The 25762-nt window shown below is 52.6% G+C and overlaps 2 protein-coding genes across 3 annotated transcripts; both read right to left on the bottom strand.

Annotated features, from left to right (window-relative positions):
* Positions 1-612: 612 nt before the first annotated feature.
* RASAL3 (RAS protein activator like 3) lies at positions 613-11813 on the bottom strand. Of its 2 annotated transcripts, none has more exons than XM_068536587.1 (18): positions 11492-11813; positions 9227-9238; positions 8942-9072; positions 8699-8777; positions 8534-8595; positions 8100-8170; positions 7424-7550; positions 7240-7338; positions 6242-6784; positions 5763-5907; positions 5365-5509; positions 4234-4470; positions 3945-4146; positions 3719-3837; positions 2401-2791; positions 1961-2118; positions 1370-1433; positions 613-1264 (listed from the first exon to the last, which is right to left on the bottom strand). In XM_068536587.1, exons 1-18 carry the CDS (start codon positions 11811-11813, stop codon positions 1121-1123), a joined length of 3051 nt encoding a protein of 1016 aa, XP_068392688.1. In that variant the 3' UTR covers positions 613-1120. The 2 variants fall into 2 exon arrangements, with proteins under 2 accessions (XP_068392688.1, XP_068392689.1); XM_068536588.1 differs by having other exon boundaries at positions 7424-7554; positions 8137-8170.
* Positions 11814-14214: 2401 nt separating this feature from the next.
* On the bottom strand, positions 14215-19186 carry PGLYRP2 (peptidoglycan recognition protein 2). The gene is made up of 5 exons (XM_068534695.1): positions 19105-19186; positions 16859-17983; positions 16329-16539; positions 15415-15712; positions 14215-14622 (listed from the first exon to the last, which is right to left on the bottom strand). Exons 1-5 carry the CDS (start codon positions 19166-19168, stop codon positions 14536-14538), a joined length of 1785 nt encoding a protein of 594 aa, XP_068390796.1. The 5' UTR covers positions 19169-19186; the 3' UTR covers positions 14215-14535.
* Positions 19187-25762: the final 6576 nt, after the last annotated feature.

Genomic DNA, 25762 nt, shown 5'->3' with positions numbered 1-25762 from the left:
CATCCAAATACCCACTCAAACCAACCATTGACCTCCCATCTACCTACTCATCCATCCACTACCCAAATAAATACCTACTTATCCAAACAACCAAGCAAGCATCCACCCATCTCTACACATAATCCTTTCACCCAGTCACCCAAACACCCAACCATCAATTGCATGTTTGTTTGTTTGTCTTCTCCACTAGAGTGTAAGTTCCATGAGAACAGGAGTCTGTCTGTCTAGTATATTATTGTTTCCCCACTGCCCAGCTCAAGAGTCTCAGGAGACCTCAACAGATGTACATGCAATACATATAACCACTTAATTAATTCAAATATTTATTTCCTATTACCATCCAGACCTTTTCTAGGCAGACATACCCATCCCAGCTAACCACCTACTCAACTAATCACCTACCAGGGCAAACATCCAGCAAATGCTAACCTATTCATCTGCCTATTGTCCTACCCACCCTATCCCTCACCCATCCACCCACCCATTATTCAAATGCCCACTCATTTTCCCAGTGACCACTGGCAGAGCTTAACCATCTCCACACCTACCCACCCCTTCCTTCATTTGCCTCCCAGACCCACGCCCTCACTGCATGAGGGAGCTGGTGTGGGATTTGGGGTCCTAGGAAGATGCTCTCATCTGGGATCTGGGAATTAGTAGAGGTGGGATCTGGGCTTCACTGAGAAGCAAGTGCTGCCCCTAACAATGACAAATACCTTTTACTGAACACTTTAAACTATGGGTCTTCTACTGTGTAAGGGACTTTGATCCATTTTACAAATGAGGAAATCAAGGCTCTGAGAGAGTGAGGGCCAAAGGTCACATAGCTGGTGAGACTCTCCCTATATCACCCCCCTCCCCTGAGACCTCCAATTAGGGGAGAGTTTGGGAGAACTGAATGGGGGGGGGTTGCTTTCTGATTGGCAACACTTACGGGCAAAAAAAACATCAATTTTTTACTGAAATCAAGATTTTACTGGGCAACCTGATAGTGCCAGACTGGTTGGCACCTACAGCTCCACTCCCTACTGCAGGCCATGTGGGTTTGAGGCAGGGGTCGGACAGGCCCCTAAGACCGCATTCTCTCTGCTCCCAGAACATGTAGGGCCGAGTGGGCAGCTCAAGTGGTGTCTCCGTTGATGCAGGGTGCTTTGAGGGGCAGGGGCTGGCTCTGGGACCCCGATGTCCTGGGAAGAAGCTGCAGGCTCTGAATGCTCTCCTTCAGCTGGGCCTGAGTACTCTCTATCTCGGCCAGGCGGCACTCCTGGGGAGGCAGAGGCAGTGGACTCAGAGCCAGGGGACGTTTGCACCCAACTCTTGTTCCCTCACCCAACCCAGATATGCCCCAGGGCTCGGGCAGGGGTCTCACCAGACTTTTCAGCCTGTGGCCCTCATTGGTTGGAGGATCGCGCTCTGGATCCAACTTCGCGGTCCTGTGGGGATCAGGGGCAAAGGGAAAGAGTCAGAGGCTGAGGAACATCCCTCCAGCTCTTGGTTGAGAAGAGTCAGGGACTTGGGGGCGAAGCTTGGAATGGAGGCGGGGTTTGTCCAGGCTGGGGGGTGGGGCCTAGATCAGGCTGAAGAAGGGGCTGCTGAATTAGAGCCTGGACCGTCTGGGATGAAAGGCCAAACCAACCAACCGTTGGAGGCGGGGCTTGGCTGGTCCTGGGCTGGGTCATGAGCGGGATGGGGGAATGCCCAGACTAAGAGATAGTGGGTCTGTCCCAACCTGTGTGGGAGAAGCTGACTGAGGGACTGGACGAGAGGTCCTCCCATGGACTTGGGGCGGGTGGAGCTGACCAAGAGGCGGGTCTTAGGCGTGTTGGAGCGGGTCTTGAAGAGGGGGCGTGGCCGTGACAGGCATGATTTGGGTGGGACTGACTGGGAGGCGGGGCCTGAGCCGATCTCTTTAATAGAAAGCCCACCAGGGGGCGGAGCGAATGGGGAGGGCGGGGCTTACCCTTCTCGGAGCCTGGTAGCCAGGTTCTGAAGCTGGCTCCGAAGCTGCTCCTGCTGCTCGCTCAAGGCCCGGATGTGGGTGCCGAGTGACTCCACGAGGCCGGACAACGCCTTCTGATCCTGGCGCAGGGCGGCCACCTCGCACTGCAGCTCCGTCATCTGTGGGGAGGGAGCAGCTGTAACCTGAGCCATCGTCCCGCCCCTTCTCCCCAAGGATCCTGACCTCCCTGTACCCTGTGCTCTGCCTCCTCACCGCCCTGCCTATTGGGGAACGATGCCCAAATTGTACAGAAGAGGAAACTGAGGCTCAGAGAGGGTTGGGTTAGGCCTGGGTCACACGGCACAGCAAGCTCGGTATTTGAACCGAGACCTGCCCATCTTTCAGTCTTTTTCCAATCCTGTCTCCCCACTCTGTGCGGGCGGACCTGGGCTGTACCTCACCTTGCCCATGGGTCGGTGGGTGCCCAGCGTTTGGTCTCTGTCCCGTGGCTGGTCCAGCTGGCGCTGCCAGGGAACCGACGGCTTCCGAGGCAGCGATGCTGAGGTTCCGGTCCAGGGCCGGCCGCGGGGCACGGGTCCCGTGCGTAGGGAGCCTTTGGGTCGCGGCCGCGGCCCTGCAGACGGGCGGTGGCGAGCGGGGCGGCCAGCCGGGACGCTCTGCGTGCGCTGCACCGGCCGAGGCAGCCGCGGGGGCTGCTCCTCGTCCGGCCGTGGCCGGGCCCAACTACCTGCGCCGTGAACGCTGCGCAGGGACTGGCTCTTGGAGATGAGAGGGGTATGCTTGGGGAGGTCTCGGGGGGCCAGAAAGCCAGGCTTCTCTCCTGCAGAGATGCTGGGGGTGGGATGGGGGAGCTCAGACGCTCCACCGGTTCCTGAGCTGACCGCATCTCTACCTCCGACCAGAAATAACCCCACCCCTGATCTTTTCCTTCTATGTGACCCTATTGCTGAAGGGATCACATTTTGACTTCTGATCCTGTCCTGGACTTCTCACAATACTGTCCCTTCTATGACCTTTGACACAACCTCAATCTAACCACCTCTGATTTCTTTCTAGCCTTGTCCCTGAACTCTGACACAGTGTTACCCTTGACTTGGGCCTCTCTGTAACCTCTGCTTCCAATTTGCCTGAGCTTGACCTCTGCTCACAACTGTACCCTCTTCCTTCCCAATCTGACTCCCTCTTGTCCCCAGCCTCTGACCTTAAACTCACCCTGTCTCAGCCTCCTGAAAGAACATAGTCCCTGACTTCTGACCTCCAAAATGACTCTGCCCATAACCCTTGACCCCATCTGACCCTGGGCCCGACCTGTTTGCAATATGAACCTGTCCCTGACCCTTGATGATGTGCCTTAACATCCATCTGACCCACTCTGACCCCTGATTTGACCCCATCCACAACCTCTCACTGAAACCTGCCCCTCATTGCTGACCACAATGTCACTTTCTCTCTCTGACCCCAGATGTGACCTCTCCCTGATCTCTGCAATGCTTAATCTCCACCTCAGATTCCAATCTGACCCTGTGCCCACCCTCTGATTGTACTGTGAGCCTCTCCCTGACCCCTGAGATGATCCTGTCTCCAGCCTCTGACCTCCATCCTACACTGTTTCTGACACTGACCCCAACATGACCCTGTCCCTGACCCCTGACATGATCCTGTCTTCACCTCTGACCACAGTTTGACCCTGTGATGCCTTTGGCCCTTCCCCTGCTCCTACCCATCAGAAATGGATCAGACTTGAGGCAGGTAGGTTACCTGGAATGGACCTGGACCAGGGGTGGTGGAAGACGCATTGGCACAGACACAGGTACAGGTCGGCCCTCCTCGATGGCACCCAGGATGGTGGGCAGTGGTTCCAGGCTGTCACGGGTTGCCTGGTAAAGCAATGCAGGGAGGATGCTGAGCAAGCTCTCCAGGACCAGAGGCTCCCTACTCTCTTGCCTCCCTACCTCATATTCTGGGCTTTGGGCTCAGGCCACACCTGGTCAAGTTCAGCAAAGATGGTACAGAGCTGGGCATGCAGGACTGCCAGCTGGAGGGCCAGGTCACTGCTGCCCTGGTAACCACTGGGTGCTGTGTGCACATCCACCATGGCCACTTGGTCCAGGAAGCGTTGCATGGCAGGTCCATGATCCTCCAGGAAGCTATTCATGAAGCTCATGTAGGCCTCCTTCTCACCAAACCTAGGTCAAGGCCCAACTGGGTGGGTCAGGTCAGGCATCTGCTACCCCCACGGCCCCAGCATGGCTTCCCAGCCTCCCAGGACTTACGGAGCGTGGTTGGCGAGGTTCTGGATGACCTTGGCGATCAGCGTGAGGGTGCGGGCTGGGCCAGGTGCCGGGTGCTCTGGCGCTAAGCCAAAGAGGCTGGGTGACAGAATGGCAGGACACAGGAGCCGCAGGAAGAGAGAGGCACACACTAGTCGGGGCCCCAATGCCTCAGAGCCACGTGCCTTGCATGCTTCTCGCCAGCCTGAGAACACAGTGCCCAGCTCTGCTGGGAACCAGCTGGGGCAGAAAAGACAATGGTCAGAGTGGGAGGAAATGGGCATAAAGTTCATGGATGATCAAAGTGCTAAGGTCAGGTGTCAGGAGACACCTGCATTCCGGGTTCCAGGATTGAAGACATTGGGGATAATGATGCTTGGGGTTATAGGTCCACTTGGGGTAAGGGTTTGTTTGTGGTATAGTTATCGTGGTGACTTCTGGAGTCAGTAATCTTAGATTTGGGGGTACAGGTTCACATGAGGATGGAGGCCATGAGCTTGGGATGTAGCTATGACTGGACATGAAATTGGGGTGCCAGACATGATATGAAGTAGGATGGGATTGGGGTTACAGGGTTACCTAGGTTCAGAAATCATGGGATTGATATCCTAGATGGCATGGGATTAGGCATACAGGTTAACCTAGGGTCAGAGGTCAAGGAATTAGAATCCTAGGAATCCCAGTTACATGGGATTTGGGGCACAGGGTTACTTAAGGTCAGGGATCATGGAATTGGGGGTATGCCATTACTGGAATCAGAGGTCATAGGAGTGAGAGCCTATGTTAATTGGGGTCAGGTGGCATGGAATTAGGGTCAGGTGGCATGGAATTAGGGTATGGGGTCACCTGTAGTTTAGAAGACAAAGAATTTGGTCCCAGGTTACTTGGGGTTAGGTAGCATGATATTGGGACTGGGTTGCCAAATTTAGCAAATAAAACTTTAGGATAAACAGTTAAACTTGAATTTCAGATTTAAAAAATGAACACTTTTTTTTAGTGTAAGTATGTCCCAAAAATGGTATCACATTTAACTGGGCATCCTGTATTTTATCTGGAAACCCTAATTGGGAGTCAGGGTTAGCACAGTGGCTAAGAGGCAGGGTTAGGCTCAGGTTCTGGGGCCCTGATTCTCACTCGCAAGAGTGGATGATGTTCTCAAAGACCTCCTTGCAGCTGTTTCGCAGTCTGATCTGGCGCTGGGGCAGCTCTGAGGCTGGGCACTTGATGGGGTTCACCTCACAGTCCTCAGTGGAGGCACAGAGACGCCGCACGACCTGTCCTGCAGTCCAGCACAGCCAGAGAGGGGCCAGCCCATGACCACCACAACCCACAGCACCCAGCCTCCAATTCTATCCCCAAATTACTCTGGAGGCACCTAAAATCTTGGGGAACCCCTGATTCCTTCTAGGATCTGAGCATCCCCAGGGCACCACCCACTACCAGAATCCAAGTTACCCAAGGATTCTCAGATCTCCCCTGGGGTGCCCTAGCCGGCTCAGCTAGGCCTCTGACCCCTGCCCCACTCTGCTTACCCAGCGTCTTTTGGAGGTAATCCTGTGCTACCAGCTTCATGTACTCATCGATGGCCTTGGTGGCCAATGTGTTTTCCCGGAACAGCAGAGCCTCACGGCCTCCACTGCGTGCCAGCTCCGCGGTGCCGAGGTCTGTCACCAGTGCCTGGGCATAGTGGGGTTACAATGCGCTGGGCGCAGACTGAGTCAGGGGGAATCCCTGCCCTTGGCGGGTCCCTCACCCCTGGGGCACAGGCCCACTCCTCATAGCTGCTGCCCAGGCCCAGCCCTCGCTGCTGGGGCTCTTAACAGGCCGGAACCTCCACCACTCAAAGCGCAAACTTGGGCCTCGCAGTGCAGAGGCTCAGCTCAGACCCCGCCCCTCAAGCTGCCCAGCCCCTCGAAAGTGCCACTCTGGTACTGTCCCCACCAACTCCCCCCTGGACCGCGCGATCGGTCAGCCCCTGGTCACCCGGGTTCGTCCCGTCGCAGCGCCGCACCTGAGCCCGGCCGGTGGCCCGCAGCACGCGCACCATGGCAGCCGCCAGCTCTTCCTTGGCCTGAGCGGACAGCGCGAGCTCGAGCGCCCCGCAGAGGCGCGCGTAGTGGAAAGTGAGAAACTCAGCCAGCTCCTTGTAGCGCTCAGAGGGCAGCACGCGCAGGCGCCGCGCCCGGATTCGTGCCCTCAGCGCCGCGCCCGCTGGCGCCCCGAGAAGCGGGAACCAGCGCTCCAGGCCCGCGGCAGGCGCGCGGGGGACGCCTAACTCTTCCAACGCCAAGGCCACGCGGCCCAGCACCGCGTCCCCCGGGGCCGCTCCGCGTAGCCGCAACGACAGGCGACGCGCGGGCGGCAGCGCCTCAAAGTGGAAGCGTTCGGCCCAGAAGAGCTGGCCCGGGCCAGCCCTCGGAGTTGTGCGAGCCAGCAGTGCGCCGTCCAGCCACAGCTCCGCGCGCACTCCCGGCGCCCCCGCCGCTGCCCGGGGCAGCCCCTTCACTTCGTGCACCCACACGCTCAGCCACGTCTCTTCCCGCTCAGTGTTGTCCTGCGGACCGGAGTAGGGGTGGGAGCGTGGCGTCTGTGCTCCGCATTGGGCACTAGAGGTGAAGCACGGGGCCCGTGCTCCCAGGGGGTCGCTGGGCCCCTGGGGGAAGACAGTGAGGCCACGGGGGTGCCCAAGATGGCTATGCGGAAACCCTCTAGCTTTTCTGGGCTCTCCCCGAGAGATCAGGGCTCCAGAGCATGGAGGAGTAGCCGCGGGGTGGGGACTTGGAGACTGCCTGGGGTGCAAATAGGGCTCGGATTGAATACAATCCGAGCTGTGCAAGGGGCTGGTAATAGATGCAAGCGGGGGAGGATCTCGGAGTGGCTGCAAAAGTGTAGGAGGGCAGGTGTGTCCAAGGGGCAAGGTTTTGGGGCGAGTGGGATTTGGGGTGGGTGGAAGGGGCGGGGCCCGGGCTGTGGGAGGGGTCGCCAGGTCCGATCTTGCGCACTACCGACCTGACTAGGCTGGAAGTGGCGACGAATGTCCTCTATCCAGCGGTCTCTCTCAGCAGCCGAGCGACAGGAGAAGCAACGGCTCCCGCCCGCCCACGTTACCTGTTGAGGAAGGGCATCCAGGGTGCGGTTGAGGCCAAGGGTGGAGCCAAAGGGTCAGGCGAGGTGGAGAGTTGCCTGCATTTACCTGGAAGCAGTGGGGCTCCTCCAGGAGGCTGGGGTGCAGTGGCCAGACCCTCACGTCCCGCTCGGCGCTCAGGTCCAGTTCCGAGAGCGTGGCCAGCGATTCCCGAGAGCCCAGAGCACTGGGGGGTCTGGTGAAGGCGCACATGAACCAGCTGTCATTCCTACCCACTACCCCTCCCCCACCCCAACTACCCCGTGCAGCCTGAAGGGTGGAAGCCAGGAGGGACTTGCACCTAAATTGGACTTGAATCCTCCTTTTGACACTTAATTCACTGTCTGAACTCCAGTCACACTGGCCTTGTTTTTGTCACTTCATCTGTCCTCTTGACCTTTGCACTTGCTGTTCCCTCTGCCTGAAATGCTTTTCCTGACCCTTTCGGCCTAGTTAACTTCCATCTATCCTTCAGATCTCAGCTCAAGTGACCCTTCCCTGACACTCCCAGACCAAGGTGTTGACTCAGCTGCAGTTTTAGGGTTATTGTGTCAGACTCTGCCCCCACCATTCAACGGAGGGCTGGCTCAATGCTAAGGGTCTTTCAGTGGCCCCAGCATTGCCCAACATGGGGCAGGACACAGAGGGCCACAGGGGATATTTGGTGAAAGTCAGAATTATAGGCAGGAGGAGGGGGAGGGGCAATGTTGAATCCCAGCCCCTCCAGCTCCTCAGAGACCCTTACCCATCCTGGGAAGCATTGGCTCCTAGCTCCGATTTGGCCTTTTTCTTCTCTTTCAGCCGCTTGAGCAGCCCCTGTGGGGAGGGGGATGTCAGCTGGGCAGAACCCTGTGATCCCTCCTCAGCTCCTTTCCCCCCAGGGTGTCCTGGAAGATGTGTTGGTCCTGAGGGATCACAACCTCAGGCTACATTAGCAGGAATATTAAAGGCAATCAACAGCTCCCATTTCTAAAGCACCAATCATATGCTTTCCTACATTCTCTATGGACTTTTCATAAACAGCGCCAACAAGGAGCTTCTCTTTCTGGCTCCATTTGACAGATATGGACACTATGGCCCTGAGAGGGTCAGTGACCTGCCTAAGATCACCCAGGAAGAGTCCCCCTTTCACCTCTGAAGGTCAGAAAGTCTTTGCTCTCCCCTCCACCCCCCACTTACCCGAATGTTGTGGACCTGGTTGGGGCCAGCAGCCTCTGGCTCAGTCTTTCCAGAGGTCCGATCTGTGGGTGGTCAGGGGTGGAAGGTTGGGGGGTGGGATCATCTTGGATTCTGCCCCACCTTGAGAGGCTCCCAAATGCCCCAGCCCCCATCTCTCAAGCTTACCTGGATCCCTGAGGTTCCCCAAGGCCACCTGGATGCTGCCCTCAGAACTAGCGCTCCCCACCCGGGGCCGGCGAGGATGCTGTCCCCCAACAGGAGTGGGTGGTCAGAAAGGAGAGGCAGGCAGACAGACAGAGGCAGAGGCAGATGCCTTTCTGTTATTCCCCCTCATCCCCCACCCTTACCACTGTTCTGTCTCTCTTCCTTCCTCTCCTTCCCTCCCCTTGCCCAGGTAACCCCTCTTACCTCCTCCTCACCCCCAAGCAGCACCAGCCTCCCATCAAGTAGGGTGAAGGCCCCGATGTTCCAGACGGGCACGTCGGGTGGGGGGGCCTCTGGGATCTGTGGGGCAGGGGGCTCCAGCTCCGGCTCAGGCTCTGGGTAGAGGAGGAGGTGCTGGGGATGTGGGAGTCCTTTCTTCTCCCTCAGAACAACCTCTCCACTCACCAAGGCTCATCAAGGTTTCCCTCCTAAGTGCCCCCTCTTCCCAACCCACCCAGCAGCCATGTCAGGTGTTGGACAAGCCTCCACCCCTCTCCGGGCCTTGTCCCCACTAGCCATGGGTGGTGATGGGTGGTGGACACAGCCCCACCGACTCTGTGCCCCGTACTGTGTTTACTGCTTCACACACCTTCTCTCATTTAATTCTCCAAAAGCCATTCGATGGCCTATTATAACACCCATTTTACCAAGGAGGAAACTGAAAACACATAGAAATTGAGTGACTTGCCCAGGGTCACACAGCTTGTGAGTCACTGAGCTGGGCTTCGGATACAAGCATTCTTGTCTCTCTCTCTCTTTTTTAATTGACTTAGTACCATCTTTACACGAATCGAACATACATACAAACACATCAACAACTATGGAACTGTATCCATTAAACTTTGATAAGACAACACAAAAGAACTAACAAATAGCTAAGATGTTGCTGAACTGAAAGCATTTCCAATGACATCTTAATTTTAAGAGGTCCGTATTTACATAGTATGTTAAAGGCTTCTGCATCTCATTTTAAATGCTAAATAAAGAACAAAGATAATGGTCGCAACAGATCTTCCAAAAGGGTTCAGCTTGTGGTGGCCTGATCTCACTGCGAGAAATGCACTGAAAATGGAAATAATGTTACTTGCTAATTTTCCTTCTTTCCTTTTCATAGTTTCCTTCAAGGAAACTAAGCCTTTGTTCCAGGGCCTGGCTGGCACTAACAGAGCCCATACTCAAGGGTCGTGTGCATACAAGCATTCTTCTCTTAACCAAGACAGTGGGTAGGTCCAAGAGGTTAAAAAATGGGACAGCAGCCTTGGTTCCTTACATAAATAACAAGTCTAAAGGGAAAAGTGTTCACAATTTGAGAAAGGAACAGAAGAAGGGCAGGTTTGGGAGAGGTAATGGTGCAGTAGGAAGGCCTCCCAGAGAGAGTAAGTTTACAATGGGTCTTTTTTTTTTTTTTTCTCTAATTTTTTGGCCATGCTGCGTGGCATGTGGGATCTTAGTTCCCCAACTAGGGATAGAACCCGAGCCTCCTGCAGTGGAAGCGCGGAGTCTTAACCACTGGACCACCAGGGAAGTCCCCTGCAATGGGTCTTGAATAGCAGACTGGGTTTTGACAAAGATGGAGGAGATCGTGGCATGAATGGCTTGAGCAAAGCCTGGGAGGTGGCACATGGCCTGGCCCAGAGAAATAAAGGGAGGGGTGAGAAGGGCTTGGAGGGCTTGGAGGCTGGAGGGGAAGGTTCAGGAAGAGATTAGTGCAGGGCTTTGGGTGTCAGTTAGAAGAGCTGGGGTTTTATCCTGGAGGTATAAGGAGCCATGGGAGGTATTTGAGTAGGGGAGGAGCAGGTCGGCTTGTTAGAGAGCTCTCACTGGATCCTATGGCGTGGGCAATACCTGATACCGTGGAGGGGGCTGAAGGGATGCCTCTGCAAAATGGGAATATGAATAATGAGAATCAAATGAGCTTCCGGGAATAGGAGGGCTGGATCAACCCTCCCAGATTACATGTCTGTCCTATTGTTTTACCACCAGGGGAATAAATGATGACTCCCACTTGTTAACGGATCACATAAAATGTGCTGAGTCCTAGGCCAGCGTTACATTCATGAGCTCCAATCCTCATGATATCCTTTACTCTTCTAGATCCCTCTGTGTGACACTTAGCCCCATCTGTCATTTTCTTGTTTACTGTCCGTCACACCCACTACACTATGAGCTCCACAGGGCAGGCAGTTTCGTCTGTTTTGTTCGCTGCTGTGTCTTCAGTGTCTAAATCAGGGCAGGCCTAGAACACAGTAAATGCTCACAGACCTCTGTTTGAATGAATGAATGAACGAATGAAATAATATATCCTTCAAGGTAGGAATCATGATTTCCATTTAACTTATGGGGAAGCTGAGGCTCAAGGAAGTGAAGAAACTAAGACATGGAGGCTGGAGGGCAGGAGAGCAGAAGGCAGCAGAGATGGGTATCCAGGCAGGAGAGAATAAGCCTGGGCCACTGAATATGAGGAGAGACGTACTGGGGCCAAGAGCCATTTAGCATCTGGACAGTGCTACCAACAGTCTATTCCCTGTCCCTTCCCAGGGCTGGACCCCCAGCTCACAGGTCCCTAGCCACTCCCACCATGCCCAGGCCCTGTGTAAGGGGGAAAGAGGGAAGAGGGCAGCCAGCCGGGCCCCAGCCACTTCCTGTCGGGCTTTTGCACTCCCCACAACTTCCTGTGTCTGTAAGGCTGATGCTCTGGAGGCAGACAAAACCCAAGCATCTGGGCCTCCCAGCCTGGGTGGGGGAGCCATGTACCTGAGGTCTCTGGCTCTGGTTCTGACTCCAGCGGTGGGCTCCTATACCTTCCCCAGAGGGTCTTGGATATTCGGAGGCGGCTCGAGCGCGACTCCTTGGGGGGCGCAGAGAGGACACGACGAAACAGCGAGCGAGGGGCCGGCTGGCTGCTGACTGTGGGCTCCTGGTGGCTCAGCGCCCTCCCCCATCCTGCAAGGCGGCCCCAGCGGAACCCTCCAGCCCCCTTCTCCCCACAACCTCCTGAGTGCCAGTGGTAGGAGGTTAGCGGGGATGGGGCTGCTGGCTGGGTTTGGGAGGCCAGGCTCGGCGAAGGTGGGTCCATGGCAGAGATCCTCCTGGGGGATGATAGGGTGACAATTCTGCCCGGTGTCTGCCCACATGTTGTCTTCATTTTGGCCCCCTCTCTACTCTCAGCTCTGCCCCCAGGGAACCCCCTTGGGGGCCATATGTACTCCGTCTCTTACCTTGATTTCCTGACCAGCCCCAGAATCAGCAGCCGTCTGCACCCTGCCTGGCTTCCTCCCGCTGAACGCAACTCCACGTGACCCTGTCTGTCCCACCCCACCCCACAGCCAAGCTGGGAGGGCACAGTGGGGGCAGGATGCAAGAGGAGAGGAGGTGACAGAGCAGGACCCAGAATCTCTCACTGACCAGGAGGCAGCACATGCCCCTCTCTGAGCCTCAGTGGTCTTCTCTGCAAAACGGGCACATGCTGACTAAATGCTGGAACTCTCATCCACTGCTGGTCAGAGTGTACACTGATTCATCCAAGTTGGAAAACTGTTGTGATCTATGAACATTGACCACACCCCTCTCCTCTGACCCAGCAGTTCCACTGCTAGGTATACACCCAATAGACATGCCCACCAGCGCTATTCATAATAACCCCAAACGGAAAACAACCCAAGTGTGCATCTACTGTAGAATGAATAAATTGTGGTCTCTTCACATAGTGGAATATTATGTATAAATAAGAAGGATTGAACTCAGATGAATCACAAACAATGTTGAGCAAAAAAACCCAAACAATGAAGAGTAAACACTGTGTGGTTCCATTTATATGAAGTTCCAAAGCAGGCAAAACTACATTTAACAATTCAGGATATTGGTTTCCTTTGGAAGGGCTAGAGACTGGGGAGGTGGGGAAGCACAACAGAGGCTTCTTGTAGCTGATCATGGTGGTTTTTTTTTTTTTTTTTAATTGAGGTGAAATCCACATAATATAAATTTAACCTGTTCTATTTCTTGAGCTGGGTGTTGATTACGTGAGTATGTTCTGTTGTGAAAATTCATTAACCACACATTTTGGTGCCCTTTCTTATATCTCTATTATACCACAATAAGTATTTACTTGAAAAAAGAGATGGCCAAATGCTGTTCTGAGTAATAAGTGAGATAACTTGAGAATCAGTAGAATCCTGGCCCACTAGCCCCAGAGTGGGTTTGAGTGCCAGCTGGTCCTTATCTGACTGTGTGACCTCAGGCAAGTCATTTCCTCTCTCAGAGCCTTGGTTTCCTGATTTGTACAAGACGATAACATCAGTTTCAGAAGGTTTATAATGGGACACTTTGTTTATTCAGCAAATGTTTCCTGAATGCCTACTATGTGCTGGGTACTGGAAAAGCTACAAGGAACAAAATAAACTTGGTTCCTGCCTTCCTGGAGCTCACAGTACAGTGAGAGAGACAAATCCTGAACATGAATACAGGACATTTCTAGCTGGTGAAGACTTGGAAGAAAATAGACAGACTGGAGTAGAGGCTGAGCAGAACTGATGCACTTTGAGCTGGAAAAATCCAGGAGGGCCTCCCTGAAGCGGTGGCATTTGTGACCTGAAGCATGAGAAGGAGCTGGTCATGGGAAAAACATGCCAGGTAGAAGGAACAGCTTGTGCAAAGGCATGGGTGACCAGAATTCACAGGGTGGGATTGGTAGGACTGCCTTCATGAGCATGTGACCTGTGCAGTCACCGTGCTCAGAAGGGCTCTGCATTGAGCTTGATTTAACTTTTTGGACGGGGCCTGCATTTTCATTTTGCACTGGGCCTTGAACATTCTATAACATGTCCTGAGGAAGAGGGTCTTCAGTGAGGGTCAAAAATCCTTTTCCTGGTGCTGGACATGTTCTTGCAGGTGCACATACCTTAGCTATGCCCACCTCATTCTTACCACACTCAGTCCACTCACTGCACATATAGGTAGAGTCTCCCTGTGTTCCACCATCTCTCTGAGCCTGTACCACTTCACTGCATACTGGGCCCACTCCCAACTCCCTGCATTTTTGCTGGAGGACTTTCTCTGACAGGTGGAGTCCACACTGCCCATGCAACAAGCAGTCCCAAAGTGCCAACACATTAACACTGCCCTGGGAGCAGCCCTCAGCCAATGACTATGGAAGTTGGAGGATCAGTACTCCAGCTCCCTTGCCCTTTGAGTGGGATGACTCTGCGGTGTGTGACCTACACTATCCCCCAAAGGTCCCTAGTGGGATTGAGCTCCACGTGCCTCCCATACCCACATGCCTGATAAAACACCCTTTCCCAGCTGCCTTCCCTTCCCTGTGTCGCTTCCTTATTCCCCAGCTGATATGTCCTGGGATCACCGCTCAGACGACTACTTACACGAGGATTCTTGTCCCAGGGTCTGCTTCTGGGCAACCCTAAACTAAGACAGAATGTGCAAACGCAGATGAGGCATGGACACAGGCTTTCTTCCCATGGTCTCTCTTTTTTTTTAAATTTTATTTATTTATTTATTTATTTATTTATGGCTGTGTTGGGTCTTCGTTTCCGTGCGAGGGCTTTCTCTAGTTGCGGCGAGCGGGGGCCACTCTTCTTCGCGGTGCGCGGGCCTCTCATTATCGCGGCCTCTCCTGTTGCGGAGCACAGGGTCCAGACACGCAGGCTCAGTAATTGTGGCTCATGGGCCTAGTAGCTCTGCGGCGTGTGGGATCTTCCCAGACCAGGGCTTGAACCCGTGTCCCCTGCACTGGCAGGCAGATTCTCAACCACTGCACCACCAGGGAAGCCCCCCCCATGGTCTCTTTATTGGAGGTCTGTGGCTAGCAGGATCGTTGGAGGTGGCCTCCTCCTGGATCTCCTAGATCTCCTGGCAGTTCTTGGTTTCACATTCTAAAAAAGACAAGGGAGTGTGAGGTTTGGTGGTGGGGTGGGTGAGGGGTCGTGGGGCTGGGTCTGCCTTCCTCATGGTGGCACCCTAGATGGTAAGAGGATAGGGGCCCAAAGTGAGGGGGCAGGTACAACGCCAACTGCAGGCCAAGCCAAATGAAATGGAGTGGTAGTTTGAAGGTAGAGCTAGATAGTACAGGGATGTTATAGAGGTGTTTTTGTGATCAGGATCAGAGGTTGGCGTGAGGTCATCAGGTTGAGGTTGTGCTGACTGGGCCTGGATTGCTCCAGCATAAGAGTTGTCATCAAGGGTCAGGAAGGCTGGGGCTGAGCAAGCATCCTCAGGAGAGGATTGCCTCTCTGAGACTCTGAGATTGTCTGAGCAGAGGATTGCAATACTAGGTTAGGGGCTGGACAGAAGCTGTGCAGGCAAAAGGGTTTTCTGTAGAGGGTCACAGTCTGGGTCAGTGTTGTGTGGACGGGTGGGGGCGGGGCTTTGGGTAGGGGGCAAGGATGAGGGCAAGTGTGGGTGGCTGGGATGAGGTTGTGCAGGCAGAGGGGCAGGGTGGGTAGGCTATATTGCAAGCAGAATGACTGAAGTCTGAGTCTAGATTGCCTGAATAGACGAGCTGCAAGGGGGTTCAGGGTCCTGGCTGAGGCTGTGTGGGCACAGGGTTACAGGAAGGAGTGAGGGGTCTGCTGAGGTTAGGCAAGCAGGCAGGGATCAGGGGCCGTTCTGAGCTTGTGTGGACAGATGGGCCTTAGGCCGAGGTAGTGCAGGCGTCGGGGACTCACCTTGTCGAAGTGCGGCCAGGTGCGCAGCAGGTTGAAGAGCGCGTCGCCAGGGCAGTCAGTGCGCACGAGCTGGCGGTGGCCGAGCAGCGCGTAGCCTGGCCGCAGGACGCCGGCGCGCACAGCGCAGCGCGGGAGCTCGTCGCGCACCGCGCGCAGCGCGGTCTCTGCGGGCAGCTCCGCAGTGTAGTTGCCTATCAAGGCCACGCCGAAGCCGCGGGAGTTGTGGCCGAGTGTGTGCGCACCCACCCAGTGCCAGCCGCGGCCCTCGTACACGTAGCCGTCTGAGCCCACCACGAAACTGCGAGGAGAGAGGGAAGCATGCACCACTTGGCGTGAGGCCCCGGCCCTCATCTGGCCCTCTACCCCAGTTTCCGCACTTGTGCCAAGGGCCGCCGCCACCCCAAGTCCCGCCCGGTCGCGCTGACTCTACCCCGTCCAGCCGTGTCCCGCTCCCCCACCTAATGCCACCCCAGAAACCGTCCCGTTTCTCTGGATCTGCCCCCAACATTGGCCCCATCTCTTTCTACCCAGCTCCCTCCCCATTGTCTCAAGTCCAACTCCTGCCCAATTCAGAGCCCTTTTCTGTCTTAGGTCATATCCCATCACTGCCCCGTCCCAGACTCAGCCCCTACCACAGGTCCTGCTCCTCTCCCGAGTCCGGACTCCTCTCCTAGTTCCCACCCCAAACTCAGGAATCCCACTGTTGTGGTATTTCTAGTCGCTGTTAAGGCCCGGACCCTAGTCTAGGCCGCGCCCCTCTCCACATTGGCTCCACCCACCGTAAACTCCTCTTCCGTTTTGCCAGCTTTGCTCAGGTCCAAACCCCGCCCCCTCAGTCAGGCTCTGCGCACCCAGGCTCTACACTGCACCACCACTTGGTGCGCCCTGCCAGCGCCTTGCAGGTTGCCGCCCACCTGTAGCCTATGTCGTCCCAGCCGCGAGTATGCTGGTGGAAGCGCTGCATAGAGCGCATGTCGGCGGCGCAGCGCTCAAAGTCCGTGCAGGGTGGCGCGGGCACGTATGTGTGGTGTACATACAAGAACCCGAGCGGCAGCTGCAGCGGCGTCGGGCGGCCCCGATACGGGGCCGCGCCCCAGCGGCAACGTGGGTGGATGGCTGGACACCCTGAGAGGAAGGGAGTCCAGCGCGGGAGTAAGCAAGCGTTTCTCTGCCTGCCGCCTCCTCCCACACTAAGAGCGCACATAAGGATCAGCCCTTCAGTCTCCTCCCAGATTTGGGGACCGTTCAGTCTCACACCACACTGGCCCCCATTGGGATCTAACTTAACTAAATCTAACAGCATCCTAGTCCTGTTGGCCTCCCAGCCAAAGCCCTTATTGCCCCCTCTGGAATCCCCCAGTCCTAGATCCTCCTGACCTGTCTGGCACTGAGAATGTCTGTATCTGTGAGAAGGAGCGTCACAGGGGGTGGGGGCCCTTCTCACCTAGGAAGGCCTCCGTGAACTCCTTGGTAGCGTGGGTGGCCACCTGTGCCAGCTGTTCTTGGCTCATGCCCTGAAGTTGAGGGTGTGCTGGCTCCAGCCTCTGTAGCAGGATGAGGGCCCCCCATACCTGCTGGATCAGAATGGGAGTCGGAGTCAGAGCAGCTCCGTTCTGCCGTCGGAAGTTGCTGCGAAATCCTGGGTCTCCCGCTACCCCGGCTCCATAGTACTGGCTCAGCAGGCGGCTGAGGGGCGGCCGGGGCTCAGGTGACCGGCTCAGGTAGTCTCCAAGGAGGGCCCCATCCAGGGCACCATTGAGGAAGGCCGTGGTGAGGATTGATGCTTCAGGGTCCAGGAGCGTGAAGGTCCGGGGAACAGAGAGCTGGTCCCAGCAGCCCTCAGTTCCCAGTGAATGGCTCCAGGTCTGGGGGCCCTGGAGGAAGTTCAGGCCCAGGTCTCTGGCCAGGGTGACCACTAGGAGGCTGTCCACAGTGGTTGGGAAGTTGGCTTTGGTATCTGCTGAGGAGGCTTGGACATCTGGAGAGGTGACTTGGACATGTGGAGAGCCAGGTCTAACATCTGGAAAGGTGGCTCCGACATCTAGATCTGTGGCTATAACATTTGGAGACACAGCTCCGACATCTGCACAGGTGACATCTGAAGAGGTATCCCTGAGTCCTGGGGAAGTGGCTCTTTCATCAGGAACCGTGGCTCCAATGTCTGGAAAGGTGACTCCAGCATCCGGAGGGGTGGCCGTGCTGTCTAAGGGCAGGTTTACCACCCTGTTCCCCTGCAGCCCTGCCTCCAGCCCTGCCAGAAGAGGCTCCACAGCCACGGTTGAGCCATCGGATGCCAGCACCACCCCGCATTCCTTCCCGTCCCACACACCATGTCTCGCCACCTCCACGATCAGGCCTTGAAGCTCTGGGCTCAGTGAAGGAGGATCCAGCTTGGTGGTCTTGAGATTCTGTCCCTCCAGCAAGAAGTGATGGAGAGGGTTGTGGGCACAAGAGTCCTGGGCTGACAGCAGCCATGCAGAGGCAGTGTGGCCAGCCTCGGTGGCTGGTGCCTTCTGCTCGAGCTCAGCCAGTGCCTGGATGACAGAGTCCATGAGCAGGGGCAGGGTCGCTGCAGGAGGAGAGATGGCATTAGCCCAGCAGCCCAGCACCACCTGTTACTGAGCCTCCCCCTGCTGTTTCTACACCTTCTCAATGCCCCCAGCTCTTCGTTGGGCAACCTTATGATGTCTGACATTGTCCTTGTGTAGGTGAGGAAACTGAGGCACAGACAACAGGTTAAGGAGCTTAGACTATCAGCGAGTACTGGGGAGCCATGGCAGGTTCATGAGCAGGAGAGATACATGGCCAGGTTGGAATTCTGATTGCTCCTTTGAGTGCCATGTGGAGAATAGATTTTGGGGGGACCAGAGTAGAGAAGGGGAGAGAGTTTGGAGGTAAGCAATGAAGGTGGCTGAAGCCAGGATGGTGACACTGTGATGGACAAGAGTGGGCAGAGTCCCCAGATATTTTGAGGGAAAGATGGACAGTTTTTCATGATGGATTGGAGTTTGGGGAATTTTAGAGGGAAAAGTGTCTCAAAGGATGTCCAGGGGAGGGTGGGTCTGTGCCTTGTGGGAGAAATGTCTGTGGCTGAACTTGGAACTTAGAAGTCTGGGGCTCAGAGCTGGGGTGGGTTGTTGAATAATTAAACCTTTACTATGTGCCAGGCACCATTCTAGGTGACTTATATAACAACCCAGTTAATCTTCACAAGGACCCTATGAGCGTGGAGAGGTTAAATTATCTACCTAAGATCACATAGCTAGGAAGTGGCAGAGGCAGGATTTGAACACAGGAAGTCTTAATCCTTACACTCTGCTGTCTGCTGGAATTCAGGTTCTTCTCCAGACAGTTCACACAGTGATTCCTCGATAACTTTGTTCTTCTCTCTGCCTAAAATGTCCTTTCCTGCTTCACCACCAAGTAAAATTCTTCTTCTTCCTGTCCTAGATCTATGTCCCCTCCTGCAGGAAGCCTTCCTGATTTTTGCTCTTTGGCCCCAGTTTCTTCCCCCAACCCTTGCCCTGATCCTATGGGGCTGGGAGCATCTGTGTTCCCAGACTGGAGGTTCCTTGAGACTGGGGCCTCCTGGATCTAGCCTCACCCTGTACAGGGCTGGACACAGAGGGGCAGCAGTATACTTCTGCTGAACTAAGAGTCCTGGCCTCAGGCCTCTGCCTTTTGACCCACCTGTGCCTGGCTCCGGCTGCAGCAGCAATCCGTACAGGATCCATAGGATACCCTGGACCACCATTGTGGGCTTCCAGTTTCCAGGGGACGTATCCAGTTTACCTCAGTGGAGACTTCGGCAGAGCTGGAAGGAGACAGGCATGGAGAACTGAGAGTGCCTTTGGCTACTGTCAAAGTCCAGCGGTGAATGACACGGCTGCCACTTGCAGAGCTGTGGGCGGGAGGCAGTGGTGGCGTGGGTACAGAGTGCCCTGGCTCAACGTCATCTGGGTCTCAGGGGCTCCCCCATCCTATCCTGTTCCTCCCAGGCTGAGGTCAACGGTCAGTAAGCCAAGCGCATTGCAGGAGTGGCCTGGAAACCAGGTTGTTCAGACTCCAGCAAACTCTGCCCATTCCCCAGGAGATGTAAACTGAAGCTAATGCAGCAATCCACCCTTCCTATGGTGATAGTTCTGTAGCTGCTTCTGGCCACCAGAGGGGACTCTCAGGTGCCTGCCCGACTGGTAAGACTGGCTGTGCTGAGGGTGAGGAGAGAAGGAGAGGCCTGAAATCGGCACTGCCTTCTGCCTTCTTTGATGCCAGCACTTTAGCCTCAGGCAGAGGATGAGTGCAGGGGCCGAGGACTGTTTTTGTTGAAGTAGCGTAGGGGGACCTGAAGATGCCACCTCTCATCTCATTCCAGCTCTGGATCCCAAGCCACCAGAGGTAGCTGAGAGCAGGAATTGGGCTGGGCTGTTTGGGACCCTGGCTTTGTCCCCAGAGCTGACTTCTGGGCTCACCTGGGTTGGCAGTGAGGGGTCCTCCCTCTTCCTCTGGTGCCTGTGGCCAAGTCCTGCTGAAGAGAGCCCTCCTCCTCTTTATCCAGCATCAGGTGGGATGGGCTCATCATGGCTGGGGCTGCCATGTAAATTACTTCACTGTTGGCCTCCCATCTCGAAACTAGCCTGGGGAATTTCCAGGAGACCCACCAGGCTGGGCACTCAGCACAGGGCGGGCCCTGGGCGGGCCTGGGAATGCCCAGGCTAAGCCAGGCCTGGGATTCCCCAGGGGGCCTATTTAGATATAGAGTGTCCTCTTTCTGGGCACTCAGCATGGCCTAGCACAAAGCTGGACACACACAGTAGGGGCTCACAGAGTTAGGTGCTAAGAGAGGAGGATGAATAGAGGCTGCTCCCCAGGAGATTCTGAGGAAATCTCCTCCTCCATGTCCCAGTTTCTGAGGATTTGGGGTCAGGGGCTCTGCCTGATAGAACCACGTGGAGGATGTGGGCTGTGTGTCCATACGGTGCAGGACTAGAGTGAGGAGAGTGAGGGTGTAAAATTTAAGGTGGTGCCGAAAATCTCAGCCATTAAGATAAATAATATTCTAGCACAATGTTTTAAAAGACTAAAAGAAATGCAAAAAAAATCCATGATGAACAAAATATCAACATTTTAATAAAGACAGGGTCAGGGGCAGTGCTGTGCTTAGACATATTGGAGCCAGAAGTGAAAGGAAAAATCAGGAATTCTGATCCTGTCTTTGTGCCTCACTTGCTTTAACTTCATCCAGGCCCTACATCCACCAGCGGGTAGCCCTCAGGATGTTGCGGGGTAACTGTCACATGAGATCCTCACCTAATGTCTGCTTGGTCTGGGAATGACCTTGATGTGGCATCATGGACCTTGGGTTTGTCCCTCTGATTCTCCCACCGATTGTGGCTGTGGAGAGACCCTTACAATTTTATTTAACTGCCAATTTATGCTCATTTTACCCAGCAGGAGGGTGAGCTCAGAGATGTTAAGTAACTTGCCCAAGGTCACATAGTTAGAACCTGGGGAGGGCTCCAAGCCCAGCGCATGTTTTCACTATCCTGTGGCTAGGTCAGGGTCAGAGTAATTATGACTCTTCATGCTGGGCAAGTGTTTGCAGACTGGCTACAGAGCAACTTCACACCCAGTAATTCTTGGGCCAGCCAGATGGGCAGCCTTGATACCCGTTTAAAGCTTGAAGTTTGTGGTAGGAGCTTGGTTGTATTGGAGTCAGGGACATGTCATGGCCAGCCAACATTTCCCTCAGGGTCTATCTGGGATTTGTGACCTTCTTGGGTAGGACCCTTCCTTCAGGAAGGCTCCTTGATTACCCCTGGCTCCCCACTTCTCCCATTCTGGCTCCCTAGCCCAGGATTCCTACCTTTGACCCAGACCTGTCCATACAAGGTCTAGAGTTTCTCTGTCTGGTTCCATCTCCCCCAGACTAGGAGATGTTGAACTCTCTTGGGGTGCCCAGAAATGCCCACCACAGGTCAGGGGCCAGATGGGTAGCAGGGAGTGACTGTTGAGTACACCATAGACCTGATTGAGGATGTGGGGTCAGTTTGAGGTTAGGCTCTGAAACACACACATGCAGACACCCACACACCAAGGCACCTGGTCTTGGCTGGGTCTGGGAGGCAGCACAAAGGCTGGGATTCCCATGATGAGTCATTCCCCGCCCCTGCTTCCCTCCCACTTCATGAGGCCCGCTGCCAGGATATGTCAAGGCCCCTCCAGGCTGCAGACAGACCAGGGGTCTCATGAGAGCACCCAGGGCCTGGGGCCATCTCTAATGGAGGTAGCAGCGGCACAGAGAGACAGAACCCTGGGCTCTGGATCTGAAGTGAAGCTGGGATCGAGGCCAGCGGCCAGAAGAAAAGGAACTTGGGGCGGGGCAGGGCTGGGCTTGGGGCCAAGATCAGAGTTAATAACATTCATTTTGGTAAATGATAATAATAAAGAAGACCCTGATAATAATAATAAAAACTTGTGTGCAGAGCTCTGAGATAAGATTTTATATGCCTACATTTTTTTAAATTTAATTTTTTAACTTGAAATATAGTTGATTTACAATGTCGTGCCAATCTCGGCTGTACAGCAAAGTGACTCAGTTATACACATAGAGACATTCTTTTTTTTTTTGGCCGCACCTTATGGCGTGTGGGATCCTATTTCCCTGACCAGGGATTGAACCCGTGTCCCCTGCAGTGGAAGTGCGGAGTCTTAACCACTGGACTGCCAGGGAAGTCCTGAGACGTTCTTTTTTTAAATATTCTTTTCCATTATGATTTATCACAGGATACGGAATATAGTTCCCAGTGCTATACAGTAGGACCTTGTTTATTCATCCTATATATAATAGTTTACATTTGCTAATCCCAAACTCCCAGTCCTTCCCTCCCCCACCCGCATCCCCCTTGGCAACCACAAGTCTGTTCTCCATGTCTGTGAGTCTGTTTCTGTTTTTTTTTTTTTTTATTAATTAATTAATTAATTTATTTATGGCTGTGTTGGGTCTTCGTTTCTGTGCGGGGCCTTTCTCTAGTTGCGGCGAGTGGGGGCCACTCTTCATCGCGGTGCACGGGCCTCTCACTGTCGCGGCCTCTCCCGTTGCAGAGCACAGGCTCCAGACGCGCACGCTCAGTAGTTGTGGCTCACGGGCCTAGCCGCTCCGCGGCATGTGGGATCTTCCCGGGCCGGGGCATGAACCTGTGTCCCCTGCATTGGCAGGCAGATTCCTAACCACTGTGCCACCAGGGAAGCCCCTGTTTCTGTTTTGTAGATCGGTTCATTTGTGCCGTATTTTAGATTCCACATATAAGTGATATCATATGGTATTTGTCTTTCTCTTTCTGACTTACTTCACTTAGTATGATAATCTCTAGTCATATCCATGTTGCTGCAAATGGATTATTTCATTCCTTTTTATGGCTGAGTAGTATTCCATTGTATATATGTACCACATCTTCTTTATCCATTCATCTGTTGATGGACGTTTAGGTTGTTTCCATGTTTTGTGTATGCCTACATTTCAAAATTCAGCTCTGGGTTTTGTGAAGAGATGTTTTATTATTTTTTAATTTTTTCACATCTTTATTGGAGTATAAATGCTTTACAATGTTATGTTAGTTTCTGCTGTACAACAAAGTGAATCAGCTGTATGTATACATATATCCCCATATCCCCTCCCTCTTGAGCCTCCCTCCCACCCTCCCTATCCCACCCCTCTAGATGGTCACAAAGCACGGAGCTGATCTCCCTGTACTATGCAGCTGCTTCCCACTAGCTAACTCTTTTACATTTGGTAGTGTATATGTCAATGCTACCCTCTCACTTCCTCCCAGCTTCCCCTTCCCGCCCTGTGTCCTCAAGTCCATTCTCTACGTCTGCGTCTTTATTCCTGCCCTGCACTAGGTTCACCAGTACCGCTTTTTAAAATTCCATATATATGCATTAGCATACGGAATTTGTTTTTCTCTTTCTGACTTATTTCACTCTGTATGACAGATTCTAGGTCCATCCACCTCACTACAAATAACTCAGTTTCATTCTTTTTTATGGCTGAGTAATATTCCATTGTATATATGTGCCACATTGAAGAGATGTTTCAAAGCAAGACTGGGCAAACCACAGCCTATGGATTGACTATCTGTTTTGTAAACAATTTTTTTTGTTGTTTTTTGTTTTTTTTTTCAAGGTGAAATTCACCTAACATAAAGTGAACCATTTAAAAGTGTACAATTCTGTGGCATTTAGTACATTTACAATTTTGTACAACCATCACCTATATCTAATCTAGTTCCAAAATTTTCATCACCCCAAAATAAAACCCTGTACCCGTTAGGCAGTTACTTTCTGTCATCTGCCAGACCCTGGCAATTGCCAGTCTGCTTTCTGTCTCTGTGGATTTACCTATTCTGGACATTTCATATAAATGGAATCAAACAATATGTGACTTTTTGTGTCTGGTTTTTTTTTCATTGAGCATAATGTTTTCAAGTTTCATTCACATTGTAGCATGAATCAATGCATTTTATTATGAATCATTCCTTTATATGGCTGAATAATATTCCATTCTATGGATGTAGCACAATTTGTTTATGTAAAATGAAAGTTTATTGGAACACATCCTCTCTCATTTGTTTACATATTGTCTATGATTATTTTCATGCTCTAACGGCAGAGTTGAGTCATTGTGATGGAGACCATTTGTCCTGCAAAGTTGAAAATACTTACTATGTGCATCCCCCACCTCCAGCTTTATTGAGATATAATTGACATATATAATTGTATAAGTTTAAGGTGTGCAACGTGATGATTTGATATATGAATGTATTGCAAAATGATTACCACAATAAGGGTAGTTAACACATCCATCACCTTACTTCACATATTTATTTTTTTTTGTGTCTGTGGTGAGAACTTTAAGATGCACTCTCTTAGCAACTTTGAAGTATACAAAATTGTTGACTATAGTCACCATGCTGTATGTTAGGGTCTCAGAACTTATTTATCTTATAACTAAAAGTCTGTACCCTTTGACCAACATCTCCCCATTTCCCCCATCCCCAGCCCTTGGCAACCACCATTCTACTCTGTTTCTATATGTTTATTTTTTTTTCTTTTTTAAACTTCACATGTAAGTGAGACCATACAGTATTTGTCTTTCTCTGTCTAACTTATTTTACATAGCATAATGCCATCAACTTCCATTCAGGTTGTTGCGAATGGCAGGACTTCCTTATTTTTTCATGGCTGAATTGTATATTTATTTATATTTATATCTATCTATCTATCCATCTATCTAGATCACCTTTTCTTTATCCATTGAGAGGCACTTAGGTTGTTTCCCTGTCTTGGCTATTGTAAATAATGCATCAATGAACATGGGGTGCAGATACCTTTCTGGGTAGTGGTTTCATTTTGTTTGGATTCATGTGGCCTTTAAATAAAGTTTGCTGACCCCTGCTGAGCCATCCCACCCAGATTCCTATTCTCACACTGTTTCTTACTAGCTAGAGAAAGAGCCTTAGTCTTGAGCCCTCATTTTGTCCATCTCTGAAATGGGAGAATAGTACCAACCTCATAGGATTTTTGTGAGAGTTAAACAAGGAGATACATGCAAAATGCTTAGGACCATGCCAGCGTGTGGAAAGCATTCAATAAGTAGAGTCATTTCAGCTCATCCACCTGACTGCCCCAGCCTCCCCAGCAAAGGGTCAGCCCACAGGATAATCTATTACGGCCAGACTCCATGTCCTGGATGAGTCTAGACTCACAGTCATTTATTATTTCTGCATTTGGGGTACTTGTCCAAGTCAAGCCTTCCCTACTGGCCCCAGCCCCCCACAATACACACATATCGTCTCAGAATAACATAACAGCAGTACCTTAAACAATGTGTTGAAAATCCATTTAAGACATTTTTTCTGTTTTGTCTTGTTTTTTTTTGTCTTTTGGGTATATCCCATTGGGAATGTGCCATCAAATTATTGTCCCATAATGTCTCTTGAAACAGTTTCATTTTGTAGTTATGTCCCTAACCTGAAGCTTTTGATTTTTAGGAAATTTCTTTTTGAGGATAGAAAGTTTTTATTTTTTTAAAACCGTAACAACAATAAAAACAACACCTCACGATAAGATTGTGCATTATAATTATGCGACTAGAAACAATGTGGGATTAGAAAACATCTCAAATAACAGTATTTATATTATTATAATAACTGTTATTATTATTGAAAAATTCACCTCACTATTCCACCACCCCCATTTAAAAATATCTCTGAACATTGTACTATAACAAATGCAACTTAGACTAACTGGGTCATTCAAATAAGGTAATGCCACTTTACCTTTTTTTATT

This window comes from Eschrichtius robustus, chromosome 2, assembly GCF_028021215.1.
Source record: "Eschrichtius robustus isolate mEscRob2 chromosome 2, mEscRob2.pri, whole genome shotgun sequence".
NCBI classification, from domain to species: domain Eukaryota; kingdom Metazoa; phylum Chordata; class Mammalia; order Artiodactyla; family Eschrichtiidae; genus Eschrichtius; species Eschrichtius robustus.
This window is presented reverse-complemented; position numbering and strand designations above follow the sequence as displayed.